This window comes from Neolamprologus multifasciatus, chromosome 19, assembly GCF_963576455.1.
Source record: "Neolamprologus multifasciatus chromosome 19, fNeoMul1.2, whole genome shotgun sequence".
NCBI classification, from domain to species: domain Eukaryota; kingdom Metazoa; phylum Chordata; class Actinopteri; order Cichliformes; family Cichlidae; genus Neolamprologus; species Neolamprologus multifasciatus.
Window position 1 is genome coordinate 3,340,493 of NC_140457.1, and position 17,962 is coordinate 3,358,454.

At 39.4% G+C, this 17,962-nt stretch overlaps 3 protein-coding genes and 1 long non-coding RNA gene across 4 annotated transcripts; 3 read left to right on the top strand and 1 right to left on the bottom strand.

Annotated features, from left to right (window-relative positions):
- The first annotated feature begins 1,248 nt into the window (after positions 1-1,248).
- mgst3b (microsomal glutathione S-transferase 3b) lies at positions 1,249-4,639 on the top strand. The gene is made up of 4 exons (XM_085142339.1): positions 1,249-1,476; positions 1,566-1,688; positions 3,411-3,483; positions 3,998-4,639. The coding sequence occupies exons 1-4, from the start codon at positions 1,351-1,353 to the stop codon at positions 4,096-4,098; spliced, it is 423 nt and encodes a 140-aa protein (XP_084998465.1). The 5' UTR covers positions 1,249-1,350; the 3' UTR covers positions 4,099-4,639.
- Positions 4,640-7,120: 2,481 nt separating this feature from the next.
- Positions 7,121-13,950, top strand: tmem50a (transmembrane protein 50A). The gene is made up of 7 exons (XM_085142338.1): positions 7,121-7,253; positions 8,722-8,827; positions 8,929-9,041; positions 12,275-12,342; positions 12,529-12,621; positions 13,047-13,107; positions 13,188-13,950. The coding sequence occupies exons 2-7, from the start codon at positions 8,726-8,728 to the stop codon at positions 13,231-13,233; spliced, it is 483 nt and encodes a 160-aa protein (XP_084998464.1). The 5' UTR covers positions 7,121-7,253; positions 8,722-8,725; the 3' UTR covers positions 13,234-13,950.
- LOC146495712 (uncharacterized) lies at positions 9,048-10,678 on the top strand. Its single transcript, XR_014871024.1, has 2 exons — positions 9,048-9,164; positions 9,788-10,678. It is a non-coding gene; the product is annotated as an uncharacterized LOC146495712 (long non-coding RNA).
- On the bottom strand, positions 13,741-17,807 carry rhd (Rh blood group, D antigen). Its single transcript, XM_085142320.1, has 10 exons — positions 17,530-17,807; positions 17,057-17,243; positions 16,825-16,975; positions 16,587-16,734; positions 16,324-16,496; positions 14,778-14,915; positions 14,562-14,689; positions 14,388-14,467; positions 14,235-14,308; positions 13,741-14,107 (listed from the first exon to the last, which is right to left on the bottom strand). The coding sequence occupies exons 1-10, from the start codon at positions 17,672-17,674 to the stop codon at positions 14,081-14,083; spliced, it is 1,251 nt and encodes a 416-aa protein (XP_084998446.1). The 5' UTR covers positions 17,675-17,807; the 3' UTR covers positions 13,741-14,080.
- Between the last annotated feature and the right edge of the window lie 155 nt (positions 17,808-17,962).

Below are 17,962 nucleotides of genomic sequence, written 5' to 3' on the forward strand. Positions count from 1 at the left end.
TTATTCTATTGTATATATTATTCTATTCTATTTTATTCTATTGTATATAGTATTTTATTTTATTTTATTGCATTCCAGTGTTTTCTAATTTCTGCTACATAACTTTGCACTTTTGCTGTAACAAAACCCCTCCCCTTTCTGGGGGAGCCAGAAAGACGTACAACGTGAAAGTAAGTGAAAAATGAACACTGCACGCTCTGAAGTGATTTTTATTTGCATCTCGGGCTTATTTCACGCATGCTTGCTGTTTATTCTGCAGTATCCCACCATGTACAGCGACGAGGAGCAAGTCTTTAACTGCATCCAGAGGGCGCATCAGAACACCCTGGAAGTGTACCCTCAGTGGCTGGTTTTCCAGACCATCGCAGCTCTTGTTTACCCGATAAATTTGATCGTATACACTATATATACACTCATATACACACTAAATCAGTCTTCACTACTAAGTTTTTTTTGTTTTATGCATTTATTGTCTTGGTGTTAGTGCAGTGGGTCAGGGGCCGAGCAGGAACACGCCCTCGTGATCTTTGGCATGAATTTTCCACAAACAGTCTAGTTCAAACGTTAGTGTCAGAGTGAATAAGCAGATTTTCCTCGATCACAGGGGTGTGTCCACAACAACAAAACAAATTTCCCACCTGTGGGACTAATAAAGGTCATCTTATCTTATCTTATAGTTGAATTTGCTTATTAAATTACTCAAATACTAAAAAGTAATTTAAACTGTTGTCCCATCCCGATGTACTTTGATACATACTATTAATATGTGTGGTATGAAGATCACCTTTTGTACAGCATCATTAAACGCATTAAATTTATAAAAGGTGAGACAGCATTTATTTAATTGTTATAGCTATGAAAGTGTTATGCTTTGTAATTTAGTTTTGGTTTTTTTTGGTTCAAAATGGGAGCAGTTGTATTAATAGTAATTGCATAGATGTGGTATGGAAACTTTTTTCTGCTGTAAAAAAATGACCCCACAAGTCTCAAATTTTTTACATACTAACTAAAACTTTTTCAGACTAAACTTTGAGAAACTTTAATAAAATCTGAAATTTTATATCGCTATACCTACAACTATCTATCTATCTTGTAAGCCTGCAGGCTTATAATTTGTATTTTATTAGGGCTTAAAAGGGAGAAACTAACGACTGTACCGTCATTGGGAGAAAGTGAAGTCGTGAATGCGTTTCAAATGCAAATAAAAGAAGTCTCGGGCGATCTCGCGACATTTTATGTAACGTTTACTTAGCAGTATTGTTTACTTTGTCGCTTCCGCCTCTTTCCTGCGTAATAAAAGCGTAGCGTGCGCACACCTCGCTGTTCACCTGATTTGATCGCAGGCTGAAGATGGACGCTCTCACCGTGCTGCCATCCAACTTCGGATATGTTATCCTCACGTACCTGTACAGCTGGATCATGCTGGGCTATTTGGCAGTTAAGGTCGGGGGAGCCAGAAAGACGTACAACGTGAAAGTAAGTGAAAAACGAACACTGCACGCGCTGAAGTGATTTTTATTTGCATCTCGGGCTTATTTCACGCATGCTTGCTGTTTATTCTGCAGTATCCCACCATGTACAGCGACAAGGAGCAAGTCTTTAACTGCATCCAGAGGGCGCATCAGAACACCCTGGAAGTGTACCCTCAGTGGCTGGTTTTCCAGACCATCGCAGCTCTTGTTTACCCGGTAAATTTGATCATATACACTTAAATCAGTCTTCACTACTAAGTTTTTTTGTTTTATGCCTTTATTGTCTTGGTGTTAGTGCAGTGGGTCAGGGGCCGAGCAGGAACACGCCCTCGTGATCTTTAACATGAATTTTCCAGATAACAGTCTAGCTCAAACGTTAGTGTCAGAGTGAATAAGCAGATTTTCCTCGATCACAGGGGTGTGTCCACGACTTTTTTTCCTCTGTGGTGGATTGGGGGTGCACAGTAAAACAGAAGATATGATCATAAATAAATAAACAAGAGTTTATAAAATATAAATCTAATAATGTTAATTAGGTTAAAAATCTGGGATATCTCACTACAGATCACATAAGAACGGTTTACGATATATAGATAACATGCAAATATCCTGTTAGGCAGGTTTGATGTATGTGCAGAGAGCGGAAAGATCCTTAGAGGAAAGCAAGTTTACAGAAAGTTTAAGTGGTCGATAATGAGATGTCAGTGAGGAAGTGAGATGTTTGTAGCTGCTGAAGTGAGCACAATTAAAGCTGTCAGAAGAAATGTATTTGCAGGCTCGGTGCTTTTGAAAAACAGATTATTGTTGCAGATTACTAAATATAAAAAATTGAGTGCACATATCAGACTCATCTGTGGAGTGGAGACTCTGGTGGAGCACTCTCTGTCTTTTTTTTTCTTTTTAGGAAAAAAATCTGTGCATATGCTTGGTTTGTTACTTTATTTGATAACTGTTTATTAGTAATGATCCAGGCCAAAGACCAGCGGTTACTCAAAGACCTCACTGAACCTGTTAGAGCGCCTGATACCTGTGAGAGTGCATCACAAAGAAAGAGAGACAAGAAGGCATTTAGACACTTATGACAGTAGGGGGAGTGTTTGAACAGAGGTAAATGATCTCAAATAAATAAATAGACGTGATCTTTGTGTATGTTCATGGACACAAATCAGCATATATTTATATGATGGTTTTCCAGACAAAGCGGTGAAATGTTGAAATACCTCATAAAAGGGCTTCAGCACATGTAGCGATTTTTATTTTAACCAAAATTGCGATCTTTATCCGACCTTGACCCGGTAGTTTTTAATGCCTTAACAAACCCAACGAAGGCATTTTTAATTAATAATATAAAAAAAGGGCAGCACAGTGGCATGGTGGTTAGCACTGTTGCCTTATAGCAAGAAGGTCTTTTTGTGTGGAGTTTGCGTGTTCTCCCCGTGTTTCCCCGGGGCCTCCGACTTCCTCCCACAGTCCAAAGACATGTACTTAGTGGGGTACGGTAAATAGGTGATTCTAAATTGCCCATGTGAATGTGAATGCCTATGGTTGTCTGTCCCTCTGTGATCGACTGGCACGGTGTACTCCGTCTCTCACCCTGTGACCCTGATTAGGATAAACTGGATAATTATCGATTCGTTAATGTGTACTTGTGTTTAATATTCCAGGTAGAAGTAATTTTACTTTATATTCTGCTGGATTGTCATATCTTTAATAATTCATTATATTGTTTTATAATGTGCTGAAAGTAGCACAACAGGAATATTTAAATAAAATAAAAGTAGTTTAAATCTATATTTAAGTTGAATTCATGAGTAATGTAATGATTCTGTGTGTACTTTATATCAGCGGCTTTGGTGAGGGGCAGTTGTGCCCTCATCTGGAAACTCTCCTGACTTCCTCCATTCTTTCTAACTCTTATTTGTGTGCACTTCTAACCAGCTGTCAGCATGTGTCTTGGGGGTTATTTGGGTGACCAGCAGGTTTTCCTATGCCTGGGGCTACTACACAGGAGGTAAGACTGAAATGAAGTGAATGGAGTCATGATACGTAAAATTTATACACTCACGTTAATATTTTATTAATAAATATAGAGTTATGTTAGTATTAACCCCTAATCAATACCACAATCAGTAATGTCTACATTGGTGTTTGCTAAGCTTGGACAAACAACCCCATTAATCACACTTGTAAGATTTAACTCGCCATGCATATTATGCTATGTCATAATATGCGTGATATGGCAGTTGGACAGATGTTCAGAGCTGACATCCAGCTGCTGCACAAGTTACAGCCCTGTGATAGTCTGAGCAGTTTTATTGCTCAGTATCTACGTTGTTTAATCATTTACATTTGATAACATATGAGTGAAAAGTTACTAAGCTAAGAAGTCAAAGATCTGCATTATTAATGGAAGCAAAACATTTAAACGATCATGTGTTCAGAACTTCAAAGACAGCAAAGTTTAGCCTCGTTTTCTTCATATAATCCTGATTCGATCAATGTTTGCTTTCTCCTTTTTATTGCAGATCCCGCCAAGAGGATGAACGGTGCTTACGGCTACATTGGCTATTTCGGAGTCATCATTCTCTCCATATCTGTTGCCCTGCAGCTGCTCGGCTTCCTCTAAGATGACTGTCATCTTGTGTTTGCCCATCTTACTGAAGAATCTGCTTGTGTATAGTGAACAATATTGCATCTTAACAAAAATATGCTATAAACTGTCTACTGTCTACGACTTAAAACCTTTTTTATGAACCACTAACCTGATACTCTGATAATTCTGTGACTATATACTCCATGTAATCAAAATTCTACAATAGTCATCAATAAAGTAGAAGTTGTCTGATGGTGCAGCCTTAAATGGATTCTGCGTGCACTCAGGTAGTACAGATTAGGGTCACCGAGAGGGTCAGAGGCAGCAGGGCTAAAGAGCGTGTCATGTGACTCACACATGAGGTATCAGGCGCAAATCCCCCATCTGTTCGAGCCCATAGTCATTGGCTTCTAGATGATCTACATCCTGAGAAACAAGGCAAGAAAATACTGTAGAAATCTGTTTTCTTTCACATCTGATGCACAAAAAGTGTGAACTTTATCCAGTTTTTATCCACCCCTAGATTAGAATCAAACCAAACATGCTACTGTGGAAATAAAATAAACTTCAGTCACTTCTGCCTTCCTTCTCTTATTTATCATCATCTTTTAAATAGTATTTACATCTCTGTTAAGAATTTGCTTATTTTTATTCCTTTGTCGTGATCGGTCTGTGCTGTGAGTGGAAATTTCCTAATTTTCTTTGGAAAAACGTACGTTTTTAAGTGTAAACTTAAGTGTAAAGTTTCCACAAAAAGGCAGTTTTGTGTATTCAGTACTACTTTAATATTAAACAAAGTCTAGGGGCCAAAGCCAGCCAGTTGAAAGATCCGATCCAGCCTACTGCATGGCCCTGGAAAACAAGAAAATGCCAAGGATCACTGGACTTACAGCCTTCTTGCTGACCTAAGATATCACCAATTACCTGCTATAGTACACCAAGGTCAGCTCAAGATAATAAACTCCTGTTTTTTCACTACTGTACAATAGAATTACCACAGAAAATGTTTTTTTAATTGACAGGGAATAAGTCCAGTTGATGAGCTGGTGGGGTGTTTTCTTTCATTTTGCACACTTTTTTTGTCTATGTTAAAATGTTACAGCTAGGGATGCAACGATACCAATTTTTTCAAACCGATACGATACCGATACTTGGATCTGAGTACTTGCCGATACAGAGTACAAAAACCGATACTTCTACCACACACACACAAATGCAGACAAGTTTTATTTTATTCTCTGCCGATAAAAAATAAAATCTTAATAAAAATGACCACAAAAAAATTAATAAATTTTCTTCGCTTTTCCAAAACCTGAGTTAAAGTTGGCTGTTCCACACTGCTGACATTTTGTTTAGCCTAGCTACAGCAGCCTCCAGTTTCTCTTTTTTATCTGGAGCCGCCAGTCTCACTCGTCTAACCCTGTGCCTGTTTAGCGCGGGATGTCCCCCTAGTGGCCAATCTAAAAAACTACAACAAAAATGACAAGCCACCCTCTGATTAATGAAATAAGTTGGTATCGGTTCATGGTATCGGTTAACTTTTACGAGTATGAGTACACACACATTTTACAGTATCGGCCCCGATACCCGATACCAGTATCGGTATCGGTGCATCCCTAGTTACAGCCCATATAGTTGTACAGAGGGGTTCCTTTAATGTATAAAAACTGAGATGTAAGTTAAGACATCTCAGGGGTTAAATGCATTGATAATGTGTTACTGGATTCAGTGGTCCAGGCCATGTAACCTCCTGAGACTCAAGCTTTTGAAATGCATTTTTAATTTCCAGATATTTGTGATGAGTTTAACGTGGTAAATATAAAAATTAAGCATAATCTATATAATATAAAATAAAGCATAAAAGTACTTAAAAAAACGTATGTCCTCATGCAGAGATTATAAGTTTATGTTATAATAAAATACAATAAAGTTGCCATAGTTTAACAAAATGTAAGATACTTTGTTCAACAGACAGGAGCAGAGAAACCAAAATGTTATATTCTCATATGACGACGTGAGGTTTCAGGAGGTTAATTTGGGAATGAAAGAAGACAAAGGATGAAAGAAATAAGATGTACTTCATTTATCCCAAAAACCGAGAAACGAGTGTGTTACAGTCACCAAAACACGAAAAAATTGTCTCTCAATAACACAAATTTAACCAGCTCAGAAAGATTACCCCCCCCCACACACACACACACACAACAATCACAAAATAAGGAGCTCAGTTAAATAAAGATAAAAGAAGTGAAGAGTTCAATAAACCCGAATCAAAATATCATACAACAAGGAGATTAATGCGTAAAATATATAAGGTCATGCTATATATGATTCCAACGGTTTATGAATAAGATGTACTTTATTCCAATAATAAATAAAGTACATCTATATATGATTCCAATGTTTTATTGGAATCATATATAGCATCGCTGTGATTTTAAAAAGGATAGTCAGAGGAATAAAGAGTGGGAGATCTGTGTGACACAAGGAAAAAAGTAGGATTAACTGTTTTATTGGAATGTGGTAAAATAAGCCTAACGGGATATTGTTTTCTTTCTTTGTTTTGTATGAACTCTGAATCTGAATTCTTTTGCAATTAATTGTTTAAATCATATAAAGAAATGTGGACAGAAATGTAAAGTATTTTATTATATTAGAATAAAGTGCCACAATTCTACTTATATGTCACATATATATATTGATTATTATCATATCATATCATATAATTCCCTTATATTATAAATAGCATATAAGTGTGCCAAATGTGCGGCCCAGTAACCGTAACTGGTCCTCCAGAGGATCCTATTCAGCCCGCTCAATAGCTGTGCAAAGAGTGATGAACAGTGTTAAAATGCGCAGGTACTGTAGAGATGTGATACCAACCTTATTTCAGAAACACTAGTGTCATTAATGAGTCATTAAATGGGAAAATGTGAACCCTTTTATATTAATTGCACTTATTTAGAAAGCTACTATGCAATAATTTTACTGGTCAGGAGTAACTGGAATTAGAAAGGAGAGATGTTTACAAATTCACACTTTATCCGTTGCTCCTGAAGGCAACAACATCAACAGCGTCTTTGATCGAAAAGGGTGTGGGTTAACTGCGCATGTGCATGACGAACCTCTGTCGGAAGCAAAGTCGGGTTTGTCCAAAGGTTTTACACATCAAAAAACGAGAATAAAAGGTAGGAATTCCTTTGAAAATGGCACGAGGAACGGGTAACAGTGTCGGGATGTGTGTTTCTATCCGTTCCCACCGCTGTCGTTTGGCTCGTGGTATTTTTTCAGCAACTTCGTAGCGGGAAGAAACCTTCAAGGAAATGTTTGCTAGTACCAAAGCGATGAACAAAAGAAAGCGACAGCGCAGGGTTTTAATCAAACACACGAGCATTGTTTGAGTTTCTAAAACTTATACCTGCTATTATCATCCCCTTAGGGGCTTAATGGATATTGCAGGTGGCGATTAAACGGGATAAATGTGGAGTTACAGTATTGTTGGTGTTTGTGCGCGAGCATGATCCTACTGTACGGCGCCTGCGCACTGATGGATTTTTGTGTCAGATTTCAGTCCACTTTTCTGACTTCGCTTATTGATTATTGGAAATAAGCATAATGAACAGCTGTTTTTCATGTTGCCTGCACTTACATTAGTGGAGTCAGGAATACACCTGGCTGGCTGTGGAAAGTGTGATGTCATCATTTATTTAAACTTTAATAAATCAGCTGTTCCTCCTGTACACAATGGGGTGGAAATTTTGCTGAGACACTTTTCCTTACTACATTCAGTGATCTATTTTTGCTGTTTTAAGAGTCACATAAGGAGTCAGCTGTGTCATTGTTGTTATGCATTCTCCAGACGGTGGCCTCCAGGGACGCTGTAATAATCTAGTAGCTGTGGCAATAGCCAGAGCGTTGATGTTCAGTTATTGAACCTAAAGTAGACGGCTTAGCATCATTATTTGAGTAGGTAGGTTTCCATGAGTCCTGAGGTTCAGGACAAATCCAGAGTACGTGTGTCCTCCACACCTCCATCAAAAGTCAATGGGAGCTGAAATCTACTCCCGGACAAGCTACTGTCCTGTCTGGTGTTATTTGTGTATTATTTTCAGTTGTGTGTGTGTATGTATGTGTGTGTATGTATGTATATGTATATATATATATATATATATATATATATATATATATATTATTTTTTTTTTACCAATTTCATTATTTTGCTATTTGTATTTTATTTTATTAGACTGAACATTTAACAAAATATATATTACTGTTTCCCCCCCTTTTCCCCTCTTGACCTCCTTAATTTAATACATTTATTTGATATTTAACGAACAGTTTTAGCCTGTTGTGTTTTATAGTTTTTCTTTTCTGAACTTTTTAAATTTTTTATAGTCACTGTATATATTCTATGAAAATATGTATTTATGATTAAATTGAATTATTTTATTTCAATTTTTTTCTTATTCACCTTCTCATTGTATTATATTCAGCTTTTTAAGGTTTGACTTGATTTGATTTTAACAGATTTTTATGTGTAATATTTAGATTTTACATTAATAAAAATATGTTATTTGTTTTTTTCAGACTGTTTAAACTGAGCTGCCTTTCTCTTAATTCAAATCCTGACTTACACCTACATTTACTTTTTTCCAGAGTCATGTCGGGATTTCTGGACGGGATCCGGTGCGGAGAATGTGAGTGTAATGTGGACTGGGGAGAGCGAAGAAACACAATTGCCTCTATAGCTGCTGGAGTCCTGGTATTTCCACTGATTTCTTCAAGACAATAAAGATATATATATATATAAATCTGTATAGAAGATTTTACATATTTACATAACCGGGGATGTTGTTTTTGCAGTTTTTCACCGGCTGGTGGATCATCATTGATGCTGCAGTGAAATACCCGGCACAGGATGAATTTCATCATGCATATCACACCTGTGGAGTCATCGCTACCGTGGCCTTTCTCATGTAAGACAGACTGCAGCTGTTTGTTGTTTCTGAAGCTTTAAAGCTCAACCTGCAGGTTTTCCAAATCACATGCGTACTGTCACAGAGGAAGTAGAGCTGATGTCACATGACCTTAAAAAAAACGTAATACCCCTGCTTTAAAGTATGCATCTGAACCGGTGGTGCCTTTCTACTTATTCTCCATCAAAAGCTCTTTGCCCTCATAGTCACATGCTTGTGTTCCCCGGCATTGGGTGAGAAAACCAACAGCAGCAGAACATAAAGAGAGAAAGAAAGCATGAAAAAAATGAAATACAATACAGTAGTGTGTTCCGTCATGAAAAATGTCAGAATAATGGAGGGAAAAAAAACAGGACAAAGAGAAGGGTTGAGGACAATGAATTATACAATTTACTTACAAAAAAATACTGTACTTAACACTAATGAACCAAATAATTAGCCTTCTGGAAAGCCTTGTCAAAAACATTTACGGGCATGCAACTAAAGCACGAAGAGTCCGATTAGGGGAGAGAAGCAGGCAATAAGAAAGAGAGAAGAGAAAAAAAGAAAAAGAAAAAAAAGGAGAAGAAAAAAAAAAGAGAAAAAAGAAGAAGAAAAAGAAAAAAAAAGAAAAAAAAGAAGAAAGAAGAGTAAGAAAGAGAAAAGAAAAAAGAGAAAGAGAAAAGAAAAAAAAGAAAAGAAAAAAGAAAAGGGAGAGAAAAAAAGGAGAAGAAATAAAAAAAGAAAAAACAAAAAGAAAAAAAAAGAAAAAAAAAAAGAGAAAAAAACGTAATAACTGGGAGTCGGGGGTTGTTGCCCCTTTCTGTTTTCAAAAGTGATTGATGACCCTGTCTAAGGTGACACTGATACCAGTTTTGATCTTTTTATTCAGAGACATTTAATAACATGTGAGTTAAATTTACACGTGTCAGTCATGTGAAAAGTCTCAATAGCTAAATGAATGTGAAGAGAGACAACTTTAGCTTCACAGTGTGGATTTAGAGATATCTCCAAAACATGAGCAAAGCAACATCCAAGTAAGATAATAAAAATTCAATGAACAAACTGTACTCTGAGATCATGCTGGTTTCTACTGCTGGATTTGAGATGAGGGAGATAGAGGAAAACATCCGCATCCTGACCACTGACACCAGTCTGTGCCGATATAATCCAGTAGGGATGCAGAAAAAAGTTCTCCAATACCTCTGTGATTATAACCCGGCACAGCAAAAAATAAGAAGAGAAAAAGACGCAAATTCTAATTCTAAATCGTAAGTCCACAGTGTTTCTGCTTTTTTACACAGTGCCTGCTTGGTGCTCTCACTCTCACACACACAGAGCCAAGGGTGCACTGTGGTCATAACAATGCTCCTGGAATCTGGGTGAAAAAGTCAGGCATGAGGGTCATTACATTACTGAAACTACATTTTCTTACTCCTGTATTGATTATATTTATTCTTGATTATATTCTGATTAGAATTAAGCATGATTTAGTTCTCTGTATCACCGCAACCATAAAAAGGCTGGATGTTAAGTCCTCTTATTCCACTTTTGGATGAAGATAAGCCCTGGGATCTCAGTCTCTTCGACACCCCCTCCTTGAGATCACTGGCTGCCTGTCATGGTGGTTAAGACGGGGGAGTCCACTTCATCAGCAGTGCACAGATGTTGCAAGGCCGATGAGCTGGTCCCCAGTTCTGGGGTCCAGCAGGGCCCTGAGTTGGCTCAAGGACTGTGGCCGGTCACCATCACTCATCTCGTGCTCTTCCATCTACTCAATTTTCCTGATCTTGTATGTCCTCATCGACCTGGATGTTTTTGTAGCAACTTCCCTCATAGTAATCGTACTTGCACTCCCAGCTGGATGCTTGAATGGTGGCAGGTTTGGTCCAGCAAAAATAAAACCGCCATTAGGCAGATGTGTAGAGGTGATTTGGTGCCCATCAGGGTAGTAAACTCCATCAATATCCCTGCAGATTCCAGATACAGCAGATCTCCGCACTATCTTGGCCCAGCTCAAAAAAGGTGGCTACTGGGACTGTTGGACTAAACTGGGAATCCATATGCAAGAAGATCCCCCACGCGCTGTGGTGTTGGAGTTTATCTTTGTGGCACAATGTGCACTGTAAGGCTGAAGTGACACTTCAGTGATACTTTGCACTATGAGCATCTGTTCCACACTGCATGCACCTGCTGCCCCCTCTGAACGGTCCTTTTCGGGCTGTGCTTGTTGTGTTTTCGGCCATGGTTCCTTAATGTCCCAGGAGTTTCTTCCATAACCTGTTATAAGTTCCTCGGAGGTGCTGTTTTCCCCCCTCCTCATGTCCGAGGTCATCACTAATGGATTAATGACAAAACTTCTCTCCTGCCCCCCTGGAGCTTTACTGTGTGTAACTACACATGCCGCTGGTTGTGCCGTGTTTGCATCCTGTTCCTAAATATTTACTTTTTCTGTAACTCAAGGTTGTACTCTCCTCAAAATAATCACTCTTGCTTATTTCTTTATGACTGCTAGTCTTTACAGCTTCTCTGTTTTTGCTAACTCGCTTTCACAAAACACACAAAAGGACATGTTTCGAGTTCAAGCAAATATAAATGCTTCAAATATTGAGTAATTTTGTCCCAAAATAAGATTTAACACCTTTTTTTTCCCTGCAAGATGTATTTCCACCTCTGTGCAGTTTCATAACTTTATACACTCCATAACATACATGTCCATGTTATTGATGCATTAAGTCAAGGAAGAGTTTAAAAAGGACTTTTACCCACGAGCACCTGAACAGGTTTAATCAGTTTGGAGTGTTTTTAGAGTCCTGTGAGTCTTTGTGAAACGTGTCCTCAGAAAGATTTCAAACATTTAGTGGGTTTATGTTGATTCTCTTTCAACACTTTGTTAATCATAGTGAAATCTCTGTGCACACAGTGCTGTAACCTTCAGTCCGATGCATGCAGTTCAGCTGTAGAGTTGTTATTTTTTGTAAAAAGCCAGACTTTGACCCTAATCAAGTCAGAAAGCAGCCTCATCTTAAGGCTTTAAGACGGGACTTGACAGTACCCATGTGTGGATTTTAGCGCTGGTGGATGAAGGACTTTTTGGTTTGCATGTAATAAACACATTTATACAACACTGACAGAGTTAACTGGCCTGGATAGTGTTTATAAATAACTTTTCTGCTCCAACAGTTATTAGTTAATGTTACTTTTTTCGGGTTGTAACATCTGAAGATTCTGTATTCTGCTTTTTTCCCTTTTAGGATAAATGCTGTTTCAAATGGCCAAGTGAGAGGAGACAGCTACAGCGAAGGCTGCATGGGACAGACAGGTGTGTGTCTGCTGTGATGACGACAGGTTGTCTATTTTCATTTAGCAATTATTTATTTAACGTCTCAGATCTGCTTTCTACTGTTCTTGTGGCGTGTATCTGCGCATGCAGTAAAACGCAACGTGGTAAACGAAGCTCGACGCCACGTCACTCAGTGTCCCGCCCTTTCTTATCTTTTCCTTGCAGGTGCTCGAGTGTGGCTCTTTATCGGCTTCATGCTGGCTTTTGGCTCCCTCATCGCCTCCATGTGGATTCTCTTTGGAGGATTTGTAGTGCCCCGTGAGTCCACTTTATCTGCTTAGCACTTTTCTACTTGGCCCAAGTGTTCAGCTGTTTTTTAACTGTAGAAACTTTGGCACCTCGGTTTCCTTTTCTGATCATAAAATTTAAACCGGGCCGGTTCAACAACAGTGAGCGACAATAATGTTTCATAACCCAGCTATGAAGTGTGTGTTTAAAAAGAGAAAGGCATGCGTTCTTTAAAGTGATAATTTCAATAACACTTGTCGCTTGGTAAGAGACGGTCTGAGTGATTCGGCGTCGTCTGCGGTGCGACCTGTGTTAGGATAGGCAGATAACGTTCACGCGTCAGGTGAAAATGAGGCTGTTTAGAGGGATCTTTGCTGCAGTAAAGAACTCTTGGATCAAAGCTGTGATGGCGTGATGCTGTAACTGACGCCGTGAACCTGTTGCGTCTTTTGCAGAGAAGCCCACTGTGTACCCTGGAATTGCTGTTTTCTTCCAAAATGCGTTCATTTTCTTCGGGTGAGTTGTTGAGTCCTCTTTCTCTCGTCCGTTTCAGGACAATGAAAACATTTCACTCATCTTATCGTTTTCCTCTTCAGGGGTTTGGTGTTCAAGTTCGGTCGTACAGAGGATCTCTGGCAGTAATGAACTCTGCGTGTCTCTTCATGTCCACAGTTATACACTCTGCTTTCTATACTGAATGAGACTGTATGCTTCAGTGGGTATTCACTTTATATATAAACTATTTCCTTTTTTTAGCCTTCAGATTAACATGTTTAATTTATCTGGTTTGCTGTATAAAAGCTAAATCATAATTAAGCACAAATCTTCATAGATTTCTTTAAAGTTTGAATATTTTCAAATGTGGCGTGTCTATTTGCACTCGGACTCTGTAGCCATGTTGTTAAAATGGTTTACTTATGCATAAACAAAATTGTGTATTTTGGGAGCTTCATGACACTAAACTGTCTCCATCTCCTTTGTTTTATGGCATCCCTTAATCTGGCCCGCCAAGTGCACGTTCCATAAATGGTTATGGTACAAAATATTAACTGAGACGGATGCTTCGTAGATGTGTACACATACATGTTTCATTGAATGTAACCATGTGGGGTTGTTTGTAATTTTGCAGGAATAACACTATATCAGCTCTGAAAGTTTGCAGCATTCCGGATTTATTGTTGAGTTTCAGTTAGCCCACAGTGCTGACCTCTGGCAGACAGAGGTTTCACATCTGTAGGGTGTCCTTTCAGTGCTGCGACTTTGTATTGGAATGCAACATCTGTCCATTCAGCTTGTGTAACACCCAGAGCATCAGTGTTTCACAGCCATGGCAGCAATAAAAACATACTGAGCAGTAAATCAGTCTGACACTCCTCACTCCCGATTTTTATCCTCCTTTTTTTTTTCCTCACACAAAAAAATATATCCCACTACATTATTTTATAAAAGTCAGGAGAGAGTGAAATTACATACAGGGGTCTTCGTCTTCTTATTTGCGCACAGCCAGATGAGAAAACTGCAAAAACATGAAAACATTTTGTCTGTTTAAGGTTTTAAAGTTCAGCATTTTTTGGAAAATATGTCAGAAATATCTTCAGACTTTAATTATTGAAAGGGAAGCATTAAAGAAGATGACTGCATACCTCCCAGAAGGCTTGATCATCAAAGCAATTCTTGTACTGGGGTGGTCTCCAAAACTTCAACCTGATAAGGAGCCCTTCAAACAAGGAGATGAAACTTATAAAGGAGACGGCGCACTGACTGTACCTGCTGCTGGAATAGAGGTTAAGGCATACCTGTAAGGATTCCCAGCGTCACACTCAGAGCGATGGTGATGAGGAGACTACAGATATGAAATACAGCAAACCGGATCGCTCTGTCAGAAGAAGGAAAGGAAAACAAATAATTACGCAGGGTGTTCCTTCTTTTACGTGTCGCAATCCAACATCACGGGACCGTTTCATTCTTACACTGTGTGATCATCTGAGTCTTTGATCTGCAGGACAAGATGCGCTATCCATCCCAGTAGACCAGGAAGTGCATGACTGCTTAAGATAGCGCATGTGTCATGGCACTGAAATGCCAGCAGCATGTGGATCTGCGAAATAAGTTAACAGCTGAGTTTTATCATACAGACTGTGCAAGCTTGAGGCAAATGTCCACGTCTAGGAGGAGGTGAGGAAAACCTTAAGATACTGGAATCCAATGGATGATATTATGGCAGCAGCAAAGCCGATTATCATGGCTTCCCAAGGATGACGAACTGCTGACATGGAGACGCCGACAGCGACGCCACCAGCGAGGATGCAGGACTGCAGGTGGATCTGAGAGAAAATCAGACTTTTAGGTGCTTCACATGGTGACGAAGCTGAGCTTGCACTGTAAATTTTAATAAACACCAAAATGTGTTTAAATTAACCCCAATTTTTTAATAAGTCCACCAAAAGTTTGTGAATAACATAAACTTCATTTTTGTCATATTTTAGGAGGTTTCTGTGTTAACGCAGCCGGAACATCAAAAAACACTCATGGCTTTAAAGCGTATTTAGGTGCTGATAATTGCAGTCCTCGTTTTTTTAAATAAAATACTGACAAAAATAATATTCTACATCAGTCACTTTATTAGGTACGCCTGTTCATCTGCTCAGTAATGCAAATATATAATCAGCTAATCACATGGCAGTAGTTTAGTGCATTCAAACATGCAGGCATGGTCAAAAAGAAAGGGGATTCCCACTGGCTGAATATGCTTTGAAAGGCAGTACAGTAACTCAAATATCACTCGGTACAACAAAGGTGTGCACAAGAGCGTCTCTGAATGCATAACACGTGGAACCTTGAAGCAGATGGTTTTACCAGCAGCAGAAGATCACACCAAGCTAATTAAAATTAGACAACAGAAGTCTGGTATTTCTGCTGTGATGGTAGGGTCTGAATTTGGAGTAAACGGCATGAAAGCATGGATCCATGCTGCCTTGTGTCAAGAGTTCAGAGTGTAACGGTGTCACACTCTGAGCCCCTCAGTGCCAACTAAGAATCTTTTAAATGCCACAGCCTGCCTGAGTGTTGTTGCTGACCATGTCCATCCCTTTATGATCACAACTTGCACATCTAAAACTGGTTTCTTGAGCATGGCGATGAGTTCACTGAACTCAAATGGTCTCCAACAAATATCTCTGGCGAATGTTTCCTGCACCTTGATGAATCTGTGCCGCAAAGAATTAAGACAGCTTATAAAGGAAAATGTGGTCCAACCTGACACTAGCAAGGTGTATCTAATAAAGTGGCAGATGAGGGCATTTCCCCATTAAAATATTAATAAAAGCCGTTCCTGTGGGGATAGTTTAAATGGGAAGAAAAGCTGTTTTCAGCTGTTCAGAGAGAGTAGAAATGAAAAAAGCTAAAATGAAAGCAAATAAACTGATAGATCTTTACTTTAATGTTGCTTTAAGCCAGCAGCTGCTACCATATGTCTCTCTTTCTAACAGAGATGCCTACAGGTAGCAGGGATTAGTCGAAAGAGCAGCACAGCATTTGGTCCACTGCATTTATTTTAAAGCTTTAGTTTTAAAGCAAAATGAGCAAAAACAGTTAGCTGTATTCTGACTTTTTGTGGGCCAGTAAAAGTCTGTCTACTGGCACAGAGGGAAAGTTTTATGCTGGACACCTTATGTTGACATTGCACATAAAGCCCCATAATAATGTGCAAACATATCAAGTGTCAGGTCATACCAGGTTTAGTTTTCCCTTGCGGTTGGAGAGCACAGACACCGCAGCTGCTGTCACAGCACTAACGGCCAGGGCCAGGTAGGTGCTGCACACGGCTTCCAGCTTCCTCCCAGGAGTCCGATCCTCCACGAGGACAGAGTTAAAACTGGGCCAAAACATCCAGAGGAAAACAGTCCCTGGAGAGGAGAGACAGATTCAGGTGTAGACAGATTCACTAGAGTGGAAATTAGCCAAATGATGCAGCAGATATCTGGGAAAGCTGTTACCTAACATGGAGAACAATCCCATCTTTGTGTCAAATTTCTCCTTTTCAAATCGCTGCTCTGAGCCTTTACGGTAAAGTGTCCCTGTCAGCATGAGTCCAAACAAGGACCCAAAGATGTGAAGCATCATGATGCTGATCAGAGGCCGGGTCTAGAAGGACCAGTAAAACATCAGCAGCAGCATATCGATGTGAATACACTTTATCTAAAGATATGATATGAGGGTGAAACGTGGGCTTACGTTCAGGAGAAACTGCAGAAGCCATTTGTTTAGGATGAACCCTGACACCTCGAGCAGTCCAATAAGGATGAGGTGGACTGGGTTGGTCTTCCCCAGCACAGCTCCAATTGAAATGAGGGCTGAGGCAGTGCACATCTCAGCAACTATCAAGCTACAGCAAACAAGTTCCAGTTAAATGTATTTATATAAGCTGCTTTAGAGGAAATTTTCTACACCAACCGTCTCCTCCCACCTTTTCAGATCTATCCTGAGTCTTCCCCTGTAGTACAAGGACTCCACGCCGTTCAGTATGAGGGCCCACTGGGTGGCCATGGCAGCCACAAGGAGGTTGAACCCGGAGCCACTGAAACCATGGCGCACTAGAAAAGTGCCCAAAAAGCCAAAGCCTAGAATCACTATCACATTCACATCCTGGAACTCTGAAAAAGAAGAAGAAGAGAAGGCACAAAAATAATCAGTTACAGCTGAATTTTAGCTGAGGACACAACACATTTACTCACGGGCTTATCAATGACCAACAAACGGCAGCTCCTCCCCACACTCTTGGACTGAAGTGTGTTTATTTCGCACACTAAAGCACGCACATGAAGTTAGTTTAAAAGATAGTTGCTTCATAAATTAGCTAATCAAAGTAAACACCTCTCCATCTTTAACCTCATCTGACCCCAACACCCCCCCTTTCAAGCTCGCAAAAATAAAACTCACCTGGGTAACGTTTGCTGAAGTCATCAACGTTTCCATTTCTTTCGATTTCAGTGTAAAAAGCAAATATGATGATAAACCCAGTCTGTAGGAAAAGCAGCAAGGGTGCCAGACGAGAGCGCAGGCTCGGTGCGTACTGAGGAGGCATTGAAGATGTTTGCGCCACAACTTCTCTTCACACTGATGCTCAGACAAACGGGCGCAACCCCACAGCACGCAGCTTCTCCTCTTTATCAGCAGCTGCGCATGAAAGCGTCTTGGCAAGACAGCGTGAGCTGTACTAATAGATTTGAATCAAAAAAAAAAAAAATCTAAATATTTGTGGGGATAAGTGAAATATTTGGGGTATTTGAGGGAATGTTTTGAAACATAAGGAAGTGAGCATGATGAAGCTTTATTATATCCCTATAGATAATAATATTTTTAAAAGGCACAA